General features: G+C 35.4%; 1 protein-coding gene across 1 annotated transcript; it reads left to right on the top strand.

The window, feature by feature from the left end:
* The first annotated feature begins 12,117 nt into the window (after positions 1-12,117).
* On the top strand, positions 12,118-14,973 carry LOC116134859 (40S ribosomal protein S6). Its single transcript, XM_031420533.1, has 6 exons — positions 12,118-12,248; positions 12,366-12,430; positions 12,887-12,944; positions 13,037-13,145; positions 13,633-13,905; positions 14,367-14,973. The coding sequence occupies exons 1-6, from the start codon at positions 12,243-12,245 to the stop codon at positions 14,603-14,605; spliced, it is 750 nt and encodes a 249-aa protein (XP_031276393.1). The 5' UTR covers positions 12,118-12,242; the 3' UTR covers positions 14,606-14,973.
* The last annotated feature ends 716 nt before the right edge of the window (positions 14,974-15,689 follow it).

The raw sequence follows: 15,689 nt of genomic DNA, 5'->3' as shown, positions 1-15,689 counted from the left end.
CACGGCATTAATACATATCTAAATTAATAATACGAAGCTACTAATAATCATCTCTCAAAATTCTTCGTACCCAATATTCAGTTAACAATACGAGATGGACTCATGTTCTGCTCACATAGCAGTAATTATGCTATCCCTCACAGTTTCCATGTCGTCTGTATTACGCTGAGTCGGTTGATTCGAACCCGTCCCATTTCCTTCCTCATAAACTCCATCGGCATTAAACTTTTGGAAGATAGGGTTGTTCATATCGAATCTGATAAAATTATGAATTATACATGTCATAACAATTTTAGCTTGCTTCTCCAACGGGTAAATGTTCATGCCATCAAGAATGCGGAACCTTTTTTTCAAAACACCAAAGGTCCTCTCCACAACATTCCGAAGCGATGCATGTTTGTAATTAAACAACTCCATAGGTCCAGAAAGGTTACGATGCGCTTCGGGAACATGATAATGAACCCGTCTATGTGGGGCGAGGAACGCACCTCTGTTCGCATAACCCGCATCTATTAAGTAATATTTACCTATAATGAAATACTTAATGTTATTTGAAGAATCATAAAAAAAATGTTTACAGTTTATCTAGAATACATAAAGAAGTTAGTTATACTTGGAGGAGGATGTGAGAAACCCGAATCAAGATCATCTAGAACTGAATTTAGAACCCTTTCGTCATGGGCAAATCCTTCCTAGCTGGTGACGACATATGTGAACAACATATTGAAGTTGCAAACGACCATCACATTCTGCAACAATGCCCCTTTACAATTTTGGTACATATCGGCTACCTCAACTAGTTATGGTTTGTATGGCTAGACGACGCCATCTATACTTGTCCATTTGTAATAATTTGTTCATTAGTTCATACTTTTTTAATACTAACCAAAATATAAATAACATTCAATTTTAAAATCAGTTGACCATATCCAACATATATGAAACATTGCACAACAACACATGGTGTATCGGTTCTTAGAACAAAGCAAGTTAAGTCTTTAATATGAAGAAAGTAAATATAAAACATCTCAAATGTCAAAGGAATAAATAAAGACTAACAAGTGAAAACTACAAGTTCAACAAGGAAGTCAAACACCGTCATCTACATACTATGAAAGTCATTATAAACCCAAAATTCCCTTATCTCCGATGATATGTTCACCATTAGCTGACGCCACTTTGGGTTGGCAATTTAGTACTTCACAACATCCAAATATAGTTGCAGTGGAAGTTGCATACTTTCCAAAATTGTTTGACAATTTTCCAGGGAATATCGATCCGTCCTAGCACTTGTGTTTACTTGGGTCCTATCATCGGCACTACGATTTGATGCCGTAGATCCCATAGTTCTATTGGAAATATCTTATGCCAACTGACCAGTCACACCCAATAATGGGTTTCCTTGCACATCTCTCCTCCTATTTATGGATCTGCTATCTCTAGACCTGTTAGATCGTTTTTCCCCAGTTGATCTATCTAGATTAGGATCGAAGTCATCTGGATCCATGTCTGCTTCGATAGGATCGGGAAAACCCATGTTGGATGCCGCAGGTTGAGACACAAATGTGTAAGCAAATCTGCCAGTTGCATTTTGCTTCTCGAATATGACCTCATATAACTCTCTATCAGCAAGTCCTTTATGTAGGAATTGCTGTGCACCAGGGTTTTGCTGTTACTAAAAACAGACATACATTCATTCATATTTTCCAAAAAAAAAAAAATGCATATCGACTACTGCGTTATAAGAATTGGAAAAAAAAAAAATGTTGTTTACCTTTATATATTCTTCCTATATCTCTTTAGGACATGTTGGAGTTTGGGACTCGTGATCCCAACCAAACCACGTATGTTCTATAAGCACACACCAGGACTTGTATGTCGATCGCAAGCATTGGTACTTAGAAGACAACTGTGACACTTCCAACTTCTTATGCGCTACATTTTGTAATTGTTCACTAATCCTCCTATGGTCAGAAGATTTTATTGCAGTACCATGGGTTGTTTTCACCCACTCAGCCAACAGTTCTAAAAACCTATGGGTGAGTTCCGTAGTCCATTGAATGGACTAACTCATTTAATAATAATAGGGTGGGAACAACAACCAGGATTGAAATATTGTAACAATCAGCAAAGATATCAATATGAACATATGCAACATACAACATTATAAACAAAACATATATAAAATATTACCTCGTTTGACCCAACACTGCTTTCAACATAAAGTACGGGGGACACTATGGTCAAGGTAGACTAAGAAAGGTCTTATGTGTACCCCAATTCCGGATAAACGTCGAAACGTCCTCTGGCATCGAAAGTAATAATCAATTCTGTGTCGGCGGGCTGAGTGATATGTACATTTGTTCATAGCATCGTAAGTAGCTATTACGATCAACTTACAGTTATCAACCTACAAAATGATTAATACATAAGTTAGACAAATAATTTCAAGATAATTTCAGCCTTTTGCTTCAACTTGGAGTTATCAACAGCCACTGATATGTGTTAGTAAACGGTCCCGTATATGCAGCGGAAACAAAAATAATATAACTCAGGGATCGTTTACATGAGCCAAGATCAAGGGTATAATTTTTACAATTTATATTAAATAAAATCTGCATAAATATTCAACATGAGTTTAAAGAAACAAACGCACGTTGGAGGCTCCTCCAAATTTGTCGATGAATGTTTTGCTACTGATCCAAGTGTAGGATCGAACCTGTGTAGTCCACACGAAGACAATCTCAAAAGAACTAAAGAGGGATTTGCTAGATCCTCTTTGGCTTCAAGATTAAGAAGAAAAGAAGAATCAATGAAATTGATTTCAAGGCAAAATCAATCTGCCGTGGGAGTGTCAAAATGGGGCTGCTGTGTGTTTTTGTTTTTCAAAGAAAAACCTCTCTATTAAAAATCACACACTTTTCCTTTTATATTTAAAAAAACAATTTTCCCTAATCCCATACGGAATAGGCTTGGGCTCCAACCCAAACGCCCCATGTTGCCAAACACTCCCAATTTGATTTATTTTATTTTCCATCATTATCTCAATTAAAATCAATTAATATATATATATATTAACATTTAACAATAATGATAATATATTTAAATATGTGCGAACACACATTTAAACGTAATTTCACTTATTTAATTTTTCTAACAAATTAAATAAAGGCTACGACCTCAGCAAATTTAATTGCACTGTGAAATTACCAAAATACCCTTTCGCCTTAAAAGACGAAAACGCCCTTCTTTCTTCTTGCATCTTAAATTGTCTTCTATGTGTGTGACCCTTAGGCTCCTCATCATATCGGCAGTGTATAGTATTGCGATTAACACCAATTAATCGTCTCACTAATACACAGACCAAGATTGGCCCCTAGCAAGGCATCATGGCCACCCGATAGATTCGGATTCAGCAAAGTAGCTACCTGTCAACGATATGGTTACCGTGCAATTCGATCCTTTCATCATACGTTATCTCGACGAGACGAAGGCATAGAAATAGTGTCAACCTTCGGTTACTCTCGATATTATTTATTCAGTTTCTGGACCAATGACCCGTATTATAAACTGGATAGAGCAACAACTCAATCCCACTGTGGCCACAGTTTTAGTGTCATTGCCATATACTGAATTGCGCCGTGAGATAACTTTCTCCCGTACCCGGGAGTGATAAATCCTCTGTCAATCCACCATAGTCTTGATACACTCCTTGATGCAGCCAATCACCACCGTATTGACAGCTCTGAAAAGAACTGCGTTAGGCTAGTGTCAAACTACACCAATCGGTGCACAAGGCGCTCCGGTGATCTCAAGTCTAAGGATCACATGCACCACCATTCGTTAGAGGATTTGTTCCATAGACACTGGGGTTACCATCCATATGGAATCCTCTGGTGGGTCAGTCCAGTGAACTTGCTGTGGTGTAATCGCCTACAACAAACACCCATGTGTTGCACCAGGTTGTCACCAAACAACCTTGACAAGTGAGATCAGTCACTGCCTTTCGACAGGGTCGTTCAACACTATGATAGCCTTACCGTATTATCTGTGCCCTTAGTTCAGAATAATACTGGGGCTACGGACGTTTCTAGAATGGCCACCATATGTGCTCATAGGGTTCTCACTATCAAGATTTGAAACACTTGATACCCTCGTCACGGCTCTACCATTCTAAGGACATATATCAATACATATTGCAATAATAATGATTTACGCGATATAGAATAAAATGCCTTTTATTGATTAATGAACATTATTACAAAGAGTCAATTCTACAATAATTGATTGGCTCTAGGGCATCTACTCTAACAATATGTGGCTTGACAAGATTTAAAAATTAGACCTACCCCAACCAACACCTGCTTCTGTTAACCATTCAAATTCAGTCCATCTATTAGAGTATTATAACCTGAAAGGCATGTTAATGGCTATAAAGAAAATCTTACCACCATATGCAAACTTATAACAATTAGTCCAAAGGATATAGTGTTTACTTTACCTCGTTTTCATTGAAAAAAAAAAATGTCCAAGTTTGAGTAATAACAATAACATAGATTCAAAGAAAGAAAATTTTGTTAGAAAAAAATTTGGTGCAAACGGAAAAGCCACCATTCTGTAATAATCTATAACATGGGGGCAAAAAAATTGAAACATACAGGGGAGACAATAAGTATGAAATTGGTCTTAAGGCCACCATTCAATTCAAGTGATACTCAATCTTCCAAGTGTAAATTCCTATATTTATTGTACACCATGGAATGAATAGTCTAATCTAACATACATTTACATATACAACATGCCACCTTTGGCCAAGCTTTGCCACTTAGTTGTAAAAGCTGATAGCCAGAAATCAATTTTCTCAACATCAGAAATGTACATGTTATTGCAAAGCCAAAATTTGCAATGGGAACTATACAATGACTAGATCTCATTCTCAAAGTTCTCACCCCCAAATTAAACTTAATCTGCCCAATACAACATAAGAGAATATAAAACAAAAGATTAAAGAGAAAATTAGCCACTTTATTATTTTTTGGTTTAAGATAAAGAATAGAATTTTGATAAGGATTCATTAGATACCCACTTTATCGTAAACTAATTAAATAAAAAAATATAATGAGATAATCAAATAAAAATATAGTAAGATAGATAAGGGATCAACCAGTTATATATATACATATATATAGCCTAAGGCACGACACGATATATATAGCGGGTCGTGCTGTAGGCCTTCAAATTTAGTGAGTCGACACGGCATGACAAGACATGAATTTTTGTGGGTCTTAGCACGGCACGACCCACAACATGATGAGCCTTGAATTTTTAGGCACAACATGTCCCACCACCACCTCTACATAAATACTTGCTCATCTGCATCTAAGGTTGTCAACCGAACTGAGCCACTCGCGAACGGCTCGGCCTTGGCTCGAAAACAACTCGAGCTCAGCTCAACTTGACTCGGCTTCAGTCTCGAGCTGAGTTTGAGTGAGCCAAAACTCGACTCGAAAAGCTCGGCTCGGATTGGCTATTACAATTTTTTTTTTCCTTATCTCTTATCTCTTCTCTCTCTTTTATGATTTTAACTTCACCCCATCTCTTCTTATTGTTCTTTGTCTTTTCTTTTCCATCTTTCTCTAGTTTCCTTCGTTTCTCTTTTATTTTATTTCCCCTCATCCCTCTAGTCTCTACCGATATGCTATTGTGTGATGATGATTCTAACATAGTTTGTTCATTTTGAAAATTGTTTCCCCGATAACCATAGCTACAAGTTTTCTAACTAATTTTGTTCAATCTGACTAATTTGTTTGTGGAAGATTTGGGAGTTTTTTGACTGATTTTGTTTGTGGAGGATTTTGGGAGTTTTCGAACTGATTTTTGTTTGTGGAAGATTTGGGAGTTTTCAACCATATCTACGCCCTTCACACACTTGCCTTTCCACGTCGTTGAGCTTTACTTTTCATCTTTTCTATTACTCAAGCTTTGGTCAAGCTCGAGCTGAATCAAGTTTCAATAACGAGTTGAGCTTGATCTGGGATTTTTAGGCTTGCCAAGCTCTCAAACTTGTTACTATTGAAATCGAGCCTGACTCGATTAGACAAAAACTCGACTCGATTCGACTCGACTCGGCTCGATTACACCCATATTTGCATCAATAAATTATGAAGTACAAGAAAAAACATGAGAGTAGACAGCTTTTTCCCACCCAAGGTTTGCCTTAATGACAATTTCCCACCCAATTAGTTTCAAAATACTACTTTCCCACCCAAAGTTTATATTCCGTTAATATCCAAAATGCACTTCACTTTCTCAATCAGCATTCAGCAAGTTACTGTAACACCCAACCTTGAAGTACTGGATTTAAATTATCTGTATAGCCCTTAGTTAATTTTGTTAGAATTATTTTAAGAATATGAAAAATGCCCTAAACTTGCATTAAGGGTAAAATAGTCTTTTCACTCAAAAACGTTGATTTTGGGGGGAGTGAAAAGAGATAGAAAATCATAGAGAATACAATAAGTGAAGGCATTTTGGTAATTGACTAGGGACAAAGATGGAATTTCTTTCTAAGGGACAGATGGAATTTCTTTTTAAGGGACAAAGATGGAATTTCTAAAGAAAGTAGGGCAAAATGGAAAGTGAGTTTATAACAAAATGTTAGGGTTTGAAACCCTTATTTCGTTCATATCAACCCACACTCCTCCTCCTTTTCCCTCAAATTTTCATTCACTTTTCCAAGGAATTTGAGGGCTTTTGAGTAGATATTCATAGGGTTTTGATTCAAGGCATCAAAAGGTAAGGATTCATGCTCTTTATTCTGTTTTATTTGTGTAAAAGTTGAGTTCTTATGAAGTTTATGCTTAGAGTTAAGAGAAGATTTGAATCCACAAGAGAAAGAGCTTAGGAGAGACTACTCAAGCAAAGGTAAGTAAATTCCACTCAAAATCCAACTCAAGCTAAAATTTAAGAATTCAAGTGAGTAGAGATTTATTTTAAATATGCATATGTTGTATTATTGAGAAATTGAATGAAATTGATGAATTATTGAGAGTTTGATGATTATTATGAGTGAATTAGCCATGAGAAGTGGTTTTGGTTGTATGATGATTCTTGAAGTTTGGTTGAAGTTAGAAAGGTTAAGTAGAATTTTTGGGAGTGTATTGTTTTTGGCAAGTTTAGTAGTTGTTTGCTGGAGTTTTACTCCAAATATTGGTGACTTGAGAAAGAGATAAATGGCAGCCAAATTCGGATTGAGTATGCATGCAATATGTTTGATGAAAAGCCTAAGTGAAAACTCCCTATCACTCTGTGACCTTCTGATGATTTTTGGGTATCTTAGAGATTGACTGGGTTGAGACCAAACAAAAAAGTTATAGCCCTGTCTCTAAGCTTTAAAATGACACAAAAATCGTAGCAATCCGTGTGTAAATCAAGTTATGCCTACTTGAATAAGACCTGTGCGAATGACTATCTTTGAGACAACATTGCATTTGTGCATTTCATAAGTGCATTTAAGTAAGAAATTTTACATGTGCCACCATATGTATATAATTGTGTATTTGTAGAACATAAGAAAGAAGAATAAAGAAAATAAAGAATAATAAAGAAAGAAGAATAAAACACACTCTAAGAATAAAAGAAAGGAAGATAAGCATTAAAGAATTAAAGAGTGTTAAAGAAAGTAAAGAATAGGTTGGTGTGATGGGGAACCGTGTGTTAAGAAGAATTCCATATACAGCACCTTAATTGTGGCATAAAAAAGAAGAAGAATTGTAGACCCGTAGATGTATGTGGATGAGGGTTGTACCAAAAATTCCTACATGCACGTCACCTTAATTGAGTGGCCTAAGAAAAAGAAGAATTTTATGGTCCGTAGAGTGCATGTATGAGGACTGTCCTCACTCACATGGCCAAGGTTCTGAATCCATACATCAACAGTCCGATCAGCAAGAATAAGAAAGAGATAAGAAAAGAAAAGAAGAAAGAAATAGAACAAGAAAATAGAGATGAAGAAAAAGCATTTTTGTGCATTATTGCATATGCATTTTTCATTTACATTGCCATGAATTTCAACATGGTTAGGAAGAATAGAAGAATAAGAAAGAAAGAATAGAGAGAAGTAGAAAGAAAGAAAAAACTGAGAGTAAGAAACAGAGAAGAAAAAGAAAAAAGAGTAGAGTAAGGAAGAATTAAAGAGTGATGCACGGGGATAGCAGAGTAGAGGATTTACTTACTGAGCATTTTTGTGCTCACCCCGTTGCTTTCTATGTTTTTGCAGGAAATAGGTGAGGATGCGGTCGGATGGACATCGGCAAGCGGGAGACATGGCTACACCTATCCACCATTTTGATAGTTTTTGTATATTTTATTTTTGTACTGTGTAAAGAATGTATATATTCGTAAGAAAAAAAAAAAAAAAACTTGGGCCCAACTACTTTTTAGTCTATATATATGTATTTTTATTAAGTATCTTTTGTGAGCATATTAGTAGAAAGAAGTAATTACAGTTACCAAGAGTTAGGGCAAGAGGAGTTTTGTAGAGTGGAGGCTGGTGGATTCAATGGTGGTGACCGATTGAATATTCGTTGTCAGAATCAGCCGAAATCAACTAAGAACAGGAAACTGTAGCCTTACAAAGGCCGACAATTGATAAGAAATCAGGTGCCGGAGTGAGATAGGTTTTGTAGAGAGGAGACTAGAGGTTTAAATAGTGGTGACGGAGAGAATTTTCACAGCCAGAATCAGCTTTGGATAGTAATGGAGTATTAACTTTGGGTGGAAAGTGATATTTTGAAACTTTTAGGGTGAAAATTTGTCATTAATGCAAACCTTGTGTGGGAAAAAGTTTTTACTCTTATATAAACACTTGCTCAACTGCATAAATAAATTATGAAGTACAAGAAAAACATGAGAGTAGACAACTTTTTCCCACCCAAGGTTTGCCTTAATGACAATTTCCCACCCAAAAAGTTTCAAAACATTACTTTCTCACCCAAAATTTATATTTTGTTAATACCTAAAATATACTTCACTTTCTCAGTCGGCATTTAGCGAGTTACCAGGAGCCAGGGTAAGAGGAGTTTTATAGAGTAAAAGCTGGTGGATTGAATGATGGTGACCGATTAAATATTTGCCATCGAAATTAGTAAAAAATAAGCTAAGAACAGAACCCTAGATTTGCGATCATCAGCAATCGACGAGAAATCAAGTGCTCAAATGAGAGGGGTTTTGCAGAGAGGAGACCGAAGGTTCAAATGGTGGTGACAAAGATAATTTTTGTTGTCGGAATCGGTTTTGGGTAACAATGGAATATTAACTTTGGGTGGGAAATGTCATTAAGGCAAACCTTGGGTGGGAAGAAAGCGTTTACTCAAAAAACAAATAAATAACACCATTTACATTTCTTTTGGTTTTGGTTTTGGATTTGGGAAGGGCATGGTTTTGCTTGCCTTGTTGGCTTCAACTTCCCAAAACTTGCTTGCNTACTGGGGCTACGGACGTTTCTAGAATAACCACCATATGGGCTCATAGGGTTCTCACCATCAAGATTTGAAACACTTGATACCCTCGTCATGGTTCTACCATTCTAAGGACATATATCAATACATATTACAATAATAATGATTTACGCGATATAGAATAAAATGCCTTTATTGATTAATGAACATTATTACAAAGAGTCAATTCTACAATAATTGATTGGCTCTAGGGCATCTACTCTAACAGCATCTCATCTGCTACCTGCAAAAATAGTGAAATTAACGAGGTGAGCACTAATTGCTCTGTAAGTAAACCCATAGTATTTCTATTCTTTCTCTGTTACTCAGATCTTGGATTTTCTTTCCTTACACCAAACTTCTCAATTCTTCTCTGCTCTTTCTAAGATTCTAGTTTCTCCTCTATTGATATGTAAGCACAAATAGGGAAACTAACTCGGGATAGTAGAAATGGCATGATGCATATGCACAGATGCATAAACTTTTCTATGTAATGCATTTTCTTTTCTATTTTTCTATTTTCTTTCTTTTTATGTTTCTCTTCTCTTCTATTCTTTCTTTCTTTTCTTTTCTATTCTTTCTTTCTTTCTTTATGTTCTTTCTTTCTTTCTTTTCTATTCTTTCTTTGCCGATCGGACTCGGTTGAGGCATAGATTCGGAACCTTGGCCGTGTGAGTGTATTCTCAAATTCTTTTTTGGGTGCAGTCCTCATCCACATGCAATTCTTATGGACTGTACAAACTCTTCTTTCTTATTCTGAGGCCGCTCACTAAAGGCGGCGTACATGCAGGGTTATTCTTCTCTGTCATTCACGGGCTCCCCATCGCAACAACCTTCTATTCTCTTATCTTTTTATATTTCTTTAAGTAAAATTTCAGATTTGTATTGTTCTTTAATTATATTTCTTAAAACAATAATTCTACATTTAATTGTTTTTCTTTCTTTCTCTTTATTCTTTAATGTTCTCATACATGTATATGTGCATGTAAATATGATCATTCTTTGCTATTCTTTATAAATGCAAAAGCTCAAATGTATGAATGCATTATGGCATATTAAGATATCATTATAGAACTAATATTCTCTACCAACAACATTTCCATAACAAGATAATAATCTAACATACTCATTTACACACTTCACTTTGAAATTTCATCAAACACCTTACATGCACATACAAACCCTAAAATTGGTTACACTTCCACATATTTCTTAGGTCACCAAAATTGGAGCAAACAACTCTCTAAAGCCAACAATCAACCTAGCCAAATTTCATCCTCTACCTTTCCACATCCATTCTTTCATTTTTCATCCAAAATCCCATCAACTCAACACATACAAATACATCACTTCTCATCACATACCAATAAATCAATTCTCATCGCATATAATAAATTTCTTCTCATCACATATAATAAATTACTTCTCATGGCCATGACATTCACATATCAAACAACCTCAATTTTCAATCTATAATTCTCATCATCCAAACAAACATACAACATATAAAAAATTTCTCTACACAAGTATTTATCCAATCAAATCTAAAGTTTGATTTATTTACCTTGAATCTGAGCAACTCTAACTCCAACACTATAATCTCTCTTTCGTAGAATTCCCTTTCCTCTTAAACCCTAAGCATATAAAACCATAAGAATTCAAAACTTTAAAATTTAATCTCACATCTTGGTGCAAGAATCTTACCTTTGGATGCTTAGGATTGAAAATCTATCAAAATTGAACTAAAATCCTATGAATTTCCTTGAAAATTGAGTGAAGAAATTTGAGAGAATTTAGGGTGAAGGTGGCGTGAACTATAGGTAGAGTGGCTAGGGTTTCTCTTCTTGAACTCTTATTACATAATAATATATATATATATATATATATATATATAGTCTCCTATTTTACCCTTGCACTTTCTAAAAATTTCATCTATGTCCCTTAGTCAATTACAAAAATGCCCTCATTTTTATTAACTTCTCCATGTTATTTTACTTCTTTTCACTCCCCACTTTTTCAACTAATTATGCGTGAAAAGACCATTTTACCCCTAATAAAGGTTTAAGGAATTTTCTTCACATTTGTTCAAGATAACTTTAACAAAATTCAACTAAGGGTACTAGAACATAAATAAAGCTATGTACCTTGATGTAGACGTTACATGAACACCGTACAAACTCAAAGGATTAAGTAAATTAGAAAGTGATAGGTGGCCCCAAAGTTTGAACCCAAGACTCAATCAAAGAAAAAAAAAATTATATATTATACTTCTTAATTGTATTATGCTCTTGAGTTAATTATTTGTAAGCATTTTTTTTAGCTTTATTTTATTTTAACTTTCAATTTGAATATTCAAATTTTTGTTTTAGAAATAATGATAGGAGGAGTATATACGACAAGTGAAAGAAATGAAGGGCTTTTATAAATATTATGGGATGCCATAAAAAAAGAAAATTAATTACAAAATTTTCAAACGGGGTGTTTTAAGAAATATAGTGCCTTTAATCAATTAATAGGGCCAATGGGTCTACCGATAAAACAAAGGGGCTACTTAGCAGTACTACAATAATCTCGTGATAATAAACAAACACGCAGCCCAATAGTACAGGCCCATGAGCCGAGTACACTAACTATAAAATGCCGCAATCCAAAACCCTAATGTTTTCAGTCGCACACGAACTCATACAACCGCTCTTGACTGCATCACACTGATACCAACACCTAGAAGTATTGAATTGATGCAATATGAAGGTTCCTATCGCACTTCAACTCAACCTCTGTTCACCATTCCAATCTCTACTATTGTTTTTTGCTTTTTTTTCAAAATTTAATTTGTTTAACTTTCAAAATTGTCTCTAATCTTTGCAGTTTAACATTGCAAACCCCACCACTGGCTGCCAGAAGAAGCTCGAGATTGATGACGATCAGAAGCTGTGAGTTTCATTTTCCCATCTTTTTCGTTTTTATCTTTTTTATTTTTATGTGTAGTGCCTTGTTTGGGTTTTCGAGTAGAAAAAAAAGGTCGTAAACTATAATGATGATTGAATCCCCATTTGTACACTAAATAGTTTGATTAAGCGCAAACGCGCTAGTTCTTGTTTATTCAATTGCCGAAAACTGATAAAGTCTTGTAGTTTAAGGTCATCTGCTTGACTATAGTTTTTTTTTTTTTCCGACATATTGAGCCTATATCTATTTTATAAAATTAGCTTTCATCAATTAGTTTAAGATTTTATATGTCATGTTGTCTGTACTGTTATTAATGGATTGGTGATGAGGTCCTATGGATATTCTAGTAATTAGTTGACAGACTTAACAAATGATATGTTGAGTAATTGATTTGGATAACATTGATACTGATATTAATTATTTGAAATTTTGATATGTAGCCGAGCTTTTTTCGACAAGAGGATCTCACAGGAGGTCAGTGGAGATGCCCTGGGGGAGGTATGCACTAGCTGTTGTTCCTTCAGCTGCTTAAAATCTTGACAATATATTAATAATGGATGTTTTCACCTTACTAACTTCTTGTTTGACAGGAATTCAAGGGCTATGTTTTCAAAATCATGGGTGGCTGTGATAAACAAGGCTTCCCAATGAAGCAGGGAGTGCTGACTCCTGGTCGTGTTAGGCTCTTGCTTCAGAGAGGTGAGTAGACTGGGGAATGTATTGTTTCGTAGGAGTTGAATTGATCTAATGTTGGCTGAGCTTGTCAAATTCTATTGAGCATTTAAATCCTAATATGATATTAGATCATTTGTTGTCATTGTTTTCATTACACTAAAATTATTGCAACTTAATTTCCTTGATACAGCTTCTAGAATTCTTCTCTCTTTTCTGCATTATTTGTTAACTTTCTTTTACTAATGCTAGGCTAGCCATTCAAGTTTAATATATTAACCATTTGTTTCAGGTTTGAAAAAATATTTTTGAATATGTGATAACTTTATTTCTATGGCCTGATTATTTTCTGTTGTGCTACAGGAATGAATATGCTTGAACTCCTTTGTCATAGTCCTATTACATCCTTAAATTCTTGCAGTCTAGTTTGGCTATGAGTATTTTGCTCTGTTTCTTTGGTTTGAAATGGAGCTGTTGCTTGAACGAACTGATTTACCTGCTTCAATTTGAACAGGAACCCCATGCTTTAGAGGGTATGGAAGGCGTAATGGAGAGCGTAGGAGGAAATCTGTCCGTGGATGCATCGTTAGTCAAGATCTCTCTGTTTTGAACTTGGTTATTGTTAAGAAGGGTGAGAATGATCTACCTGGATTAACAGATAGTGAAAAGCCAAGGATGAGGGGTCCAAAGAGGGCATCCAAGATTCGTAAACTTTTCAACCTCTCTAAGGAGGATGATGTCCGCAAGTATGTGAATACCTACCGAAGAACCTTCACAACAAAAACTGGTAAGGTTTACTCTCTCTCTCTCTCTCTCTTTTTTTTTTTTTAAATAAACTCGTTTTGTCAAATTTCTTCAATCTTGGGTTTGAAGTATAGATTGGAAAATTGAGAGCACTATAACGGATTAGATAAATAGATTCTAGATGGAGTGGCTGTTAGTTTCTTTACCTTGAAATCAACTCTTCTTGAATAAAAAAATATTTCAGTAATAATGGTAACCTACATTGCCTTTGAATTATTTGAACTGTCGAGAGTGATGGTTAGCTTCTTGTCAAATTTGAGGTGCTATAGTTTTTGTTTTCTTTTTTTTTTTTAATGAGAAATAGTATTGGCCATGCAATGACTTGGTATGGTAACTATTTTCATATAATATTTTGGGTGAAAGCTGCGGAGCCCAGTTTTGGGAGTGGTTGAAGTGATATGGTCTCTAACTTGGATGGATATATTCGTTTGTTTGGTTCGGCAGGGAAGAAAGTTAGCAAAGCTCCAAAGATACAGAGGCTTGTTACTCCGTTGACACTCCAGAGGAAACGTGCTAGAATTTCTGTGAAGAAGAAGAGAATAGCTAAGTCTAAGGCTGATGCAGCTGAGTATCAAAGACTTCTGGCCACCAGGTTGAAGGAGCAGCGGGAGCGTCGTAGTGAGAGCTTGGCAAAAAGAAGATCCAAGCTTTCTGCTGCTTCAAAGCCATCCGTTGCTGCATGAACTGGTTTTCTACTTTTGGTGATCCATTATGTCACCACTCAGTTTTTGGTAGTTTATCAGTTTGATCTTGAAAGTATTTTGGCAAATGTGGATGTTTTATGTTTCAGAAGTTAAAACGTTGGATCAAATATTTTGTGCATGCTATCGAGTTACGGTCTAGTGTATCACTTTTTTGTTTTAGAGTTAGGGTTCGCGAATGCTGTTTAGGTCTACAAAACTGGTGTTTCTGTTGTCTAGTGACCAACGTTTGGTCTCTGTTTGAATGATGATCGCCATTTTAAAATTTTAGAGCAGGTGAGCTTTGATAGTAAGATTGTGGTTATGAATACGAAAGATAAATATTGTGGCTTAAAGATGCAAGTTGACAATTACAGTTGTGGATTGTTTGTTTGAAACGTTACATGGGTACCTTGATTTGGGACCGTAAAACCGCTGGGAATGCCTGGGCTCAGTCCGGGTTTCTTTAAAAGATCCAAGACTGGGCCTGGGAAGAAGCCCGGGTTTACAAATATATTGTTGGGAAAAGCCCTGATTTTCCAGGCCTGGCCGGGTACGGGTTGGGTCCCCTTTTTTTTTGTCTTTTAATCTCCCTTTTATAGCCCTAACTTTGATCAAGAAATTAAGTGCTTTGAAGTAAGAACTACAACGACATACATGGCTGTAGAGGGAGCATTGTTTTAAAACCCGGACCAAAGGGCAACCAATTCTATTGCTTGGGTCACGGGTCAATCGGTTGGACCGTTGGTTGGACCAATGATGTCATCATATCAGTATGATAATGCCAGCATATTAAAAAAAACCTTTTTTAATTTATTTTAAGATTTCCATTTTTTAATAAGATAATAACAATTTAATTATTGTCTAACATGATTTAAAGTTCAAATTCAATAACAATTCCAACATAATTTAAGTATTTAATAACAATCCAAAGTCTAAATTCGAACATGATGTATTCATCCTTTACCTATTAAATGATAAAATACATAATAATTAATAACAAAACATTTGGTGCAAGTGTTTTTTCTTTGATTCGTCTCCATGTTGATTGAGCTTCATACACTAGCATCAAAATTCATCACCATCA

The sequence above is a fragment of the Pistacia vera genome, unplaced genomic scaffold (genome assembly GCF_008641045.1).
Source record: "Pistacia vera cultivar Batoury unplaced genomic scaffold, PisVer_v2 Contig292, whole genome shotgun sequence".
NCBI lineage: Eukaryota > Viridiplantae > Streptophyta > Magnoliopsida > Sapindales > Anacardiaceae > Pistacia > Pistacia vera.
This window is presented reverse-complemented; position numbering and strand designations above follow the sequence as displayed.

Excerpts from the sequence above, each read along its gene's own strand:
- LOC116134859 (XM_031420533.1), top strand. Across the intron at positions 12,431-12,886 it reads ATTGATGACGATCAGAAGCT|CCGAGCTTTTTTCGACAAGA; the intron begins GTGAGTTTCATT and ends TTTGATATGTAG. Across the intron at positions 13,146-13,632 it reads TAGGCTCTTGCTTCAGAGAG|GAACCCCATGCTTTAGAGGG; the intron begins GTGAGTAGACTG and ends CAATTTGAACAG.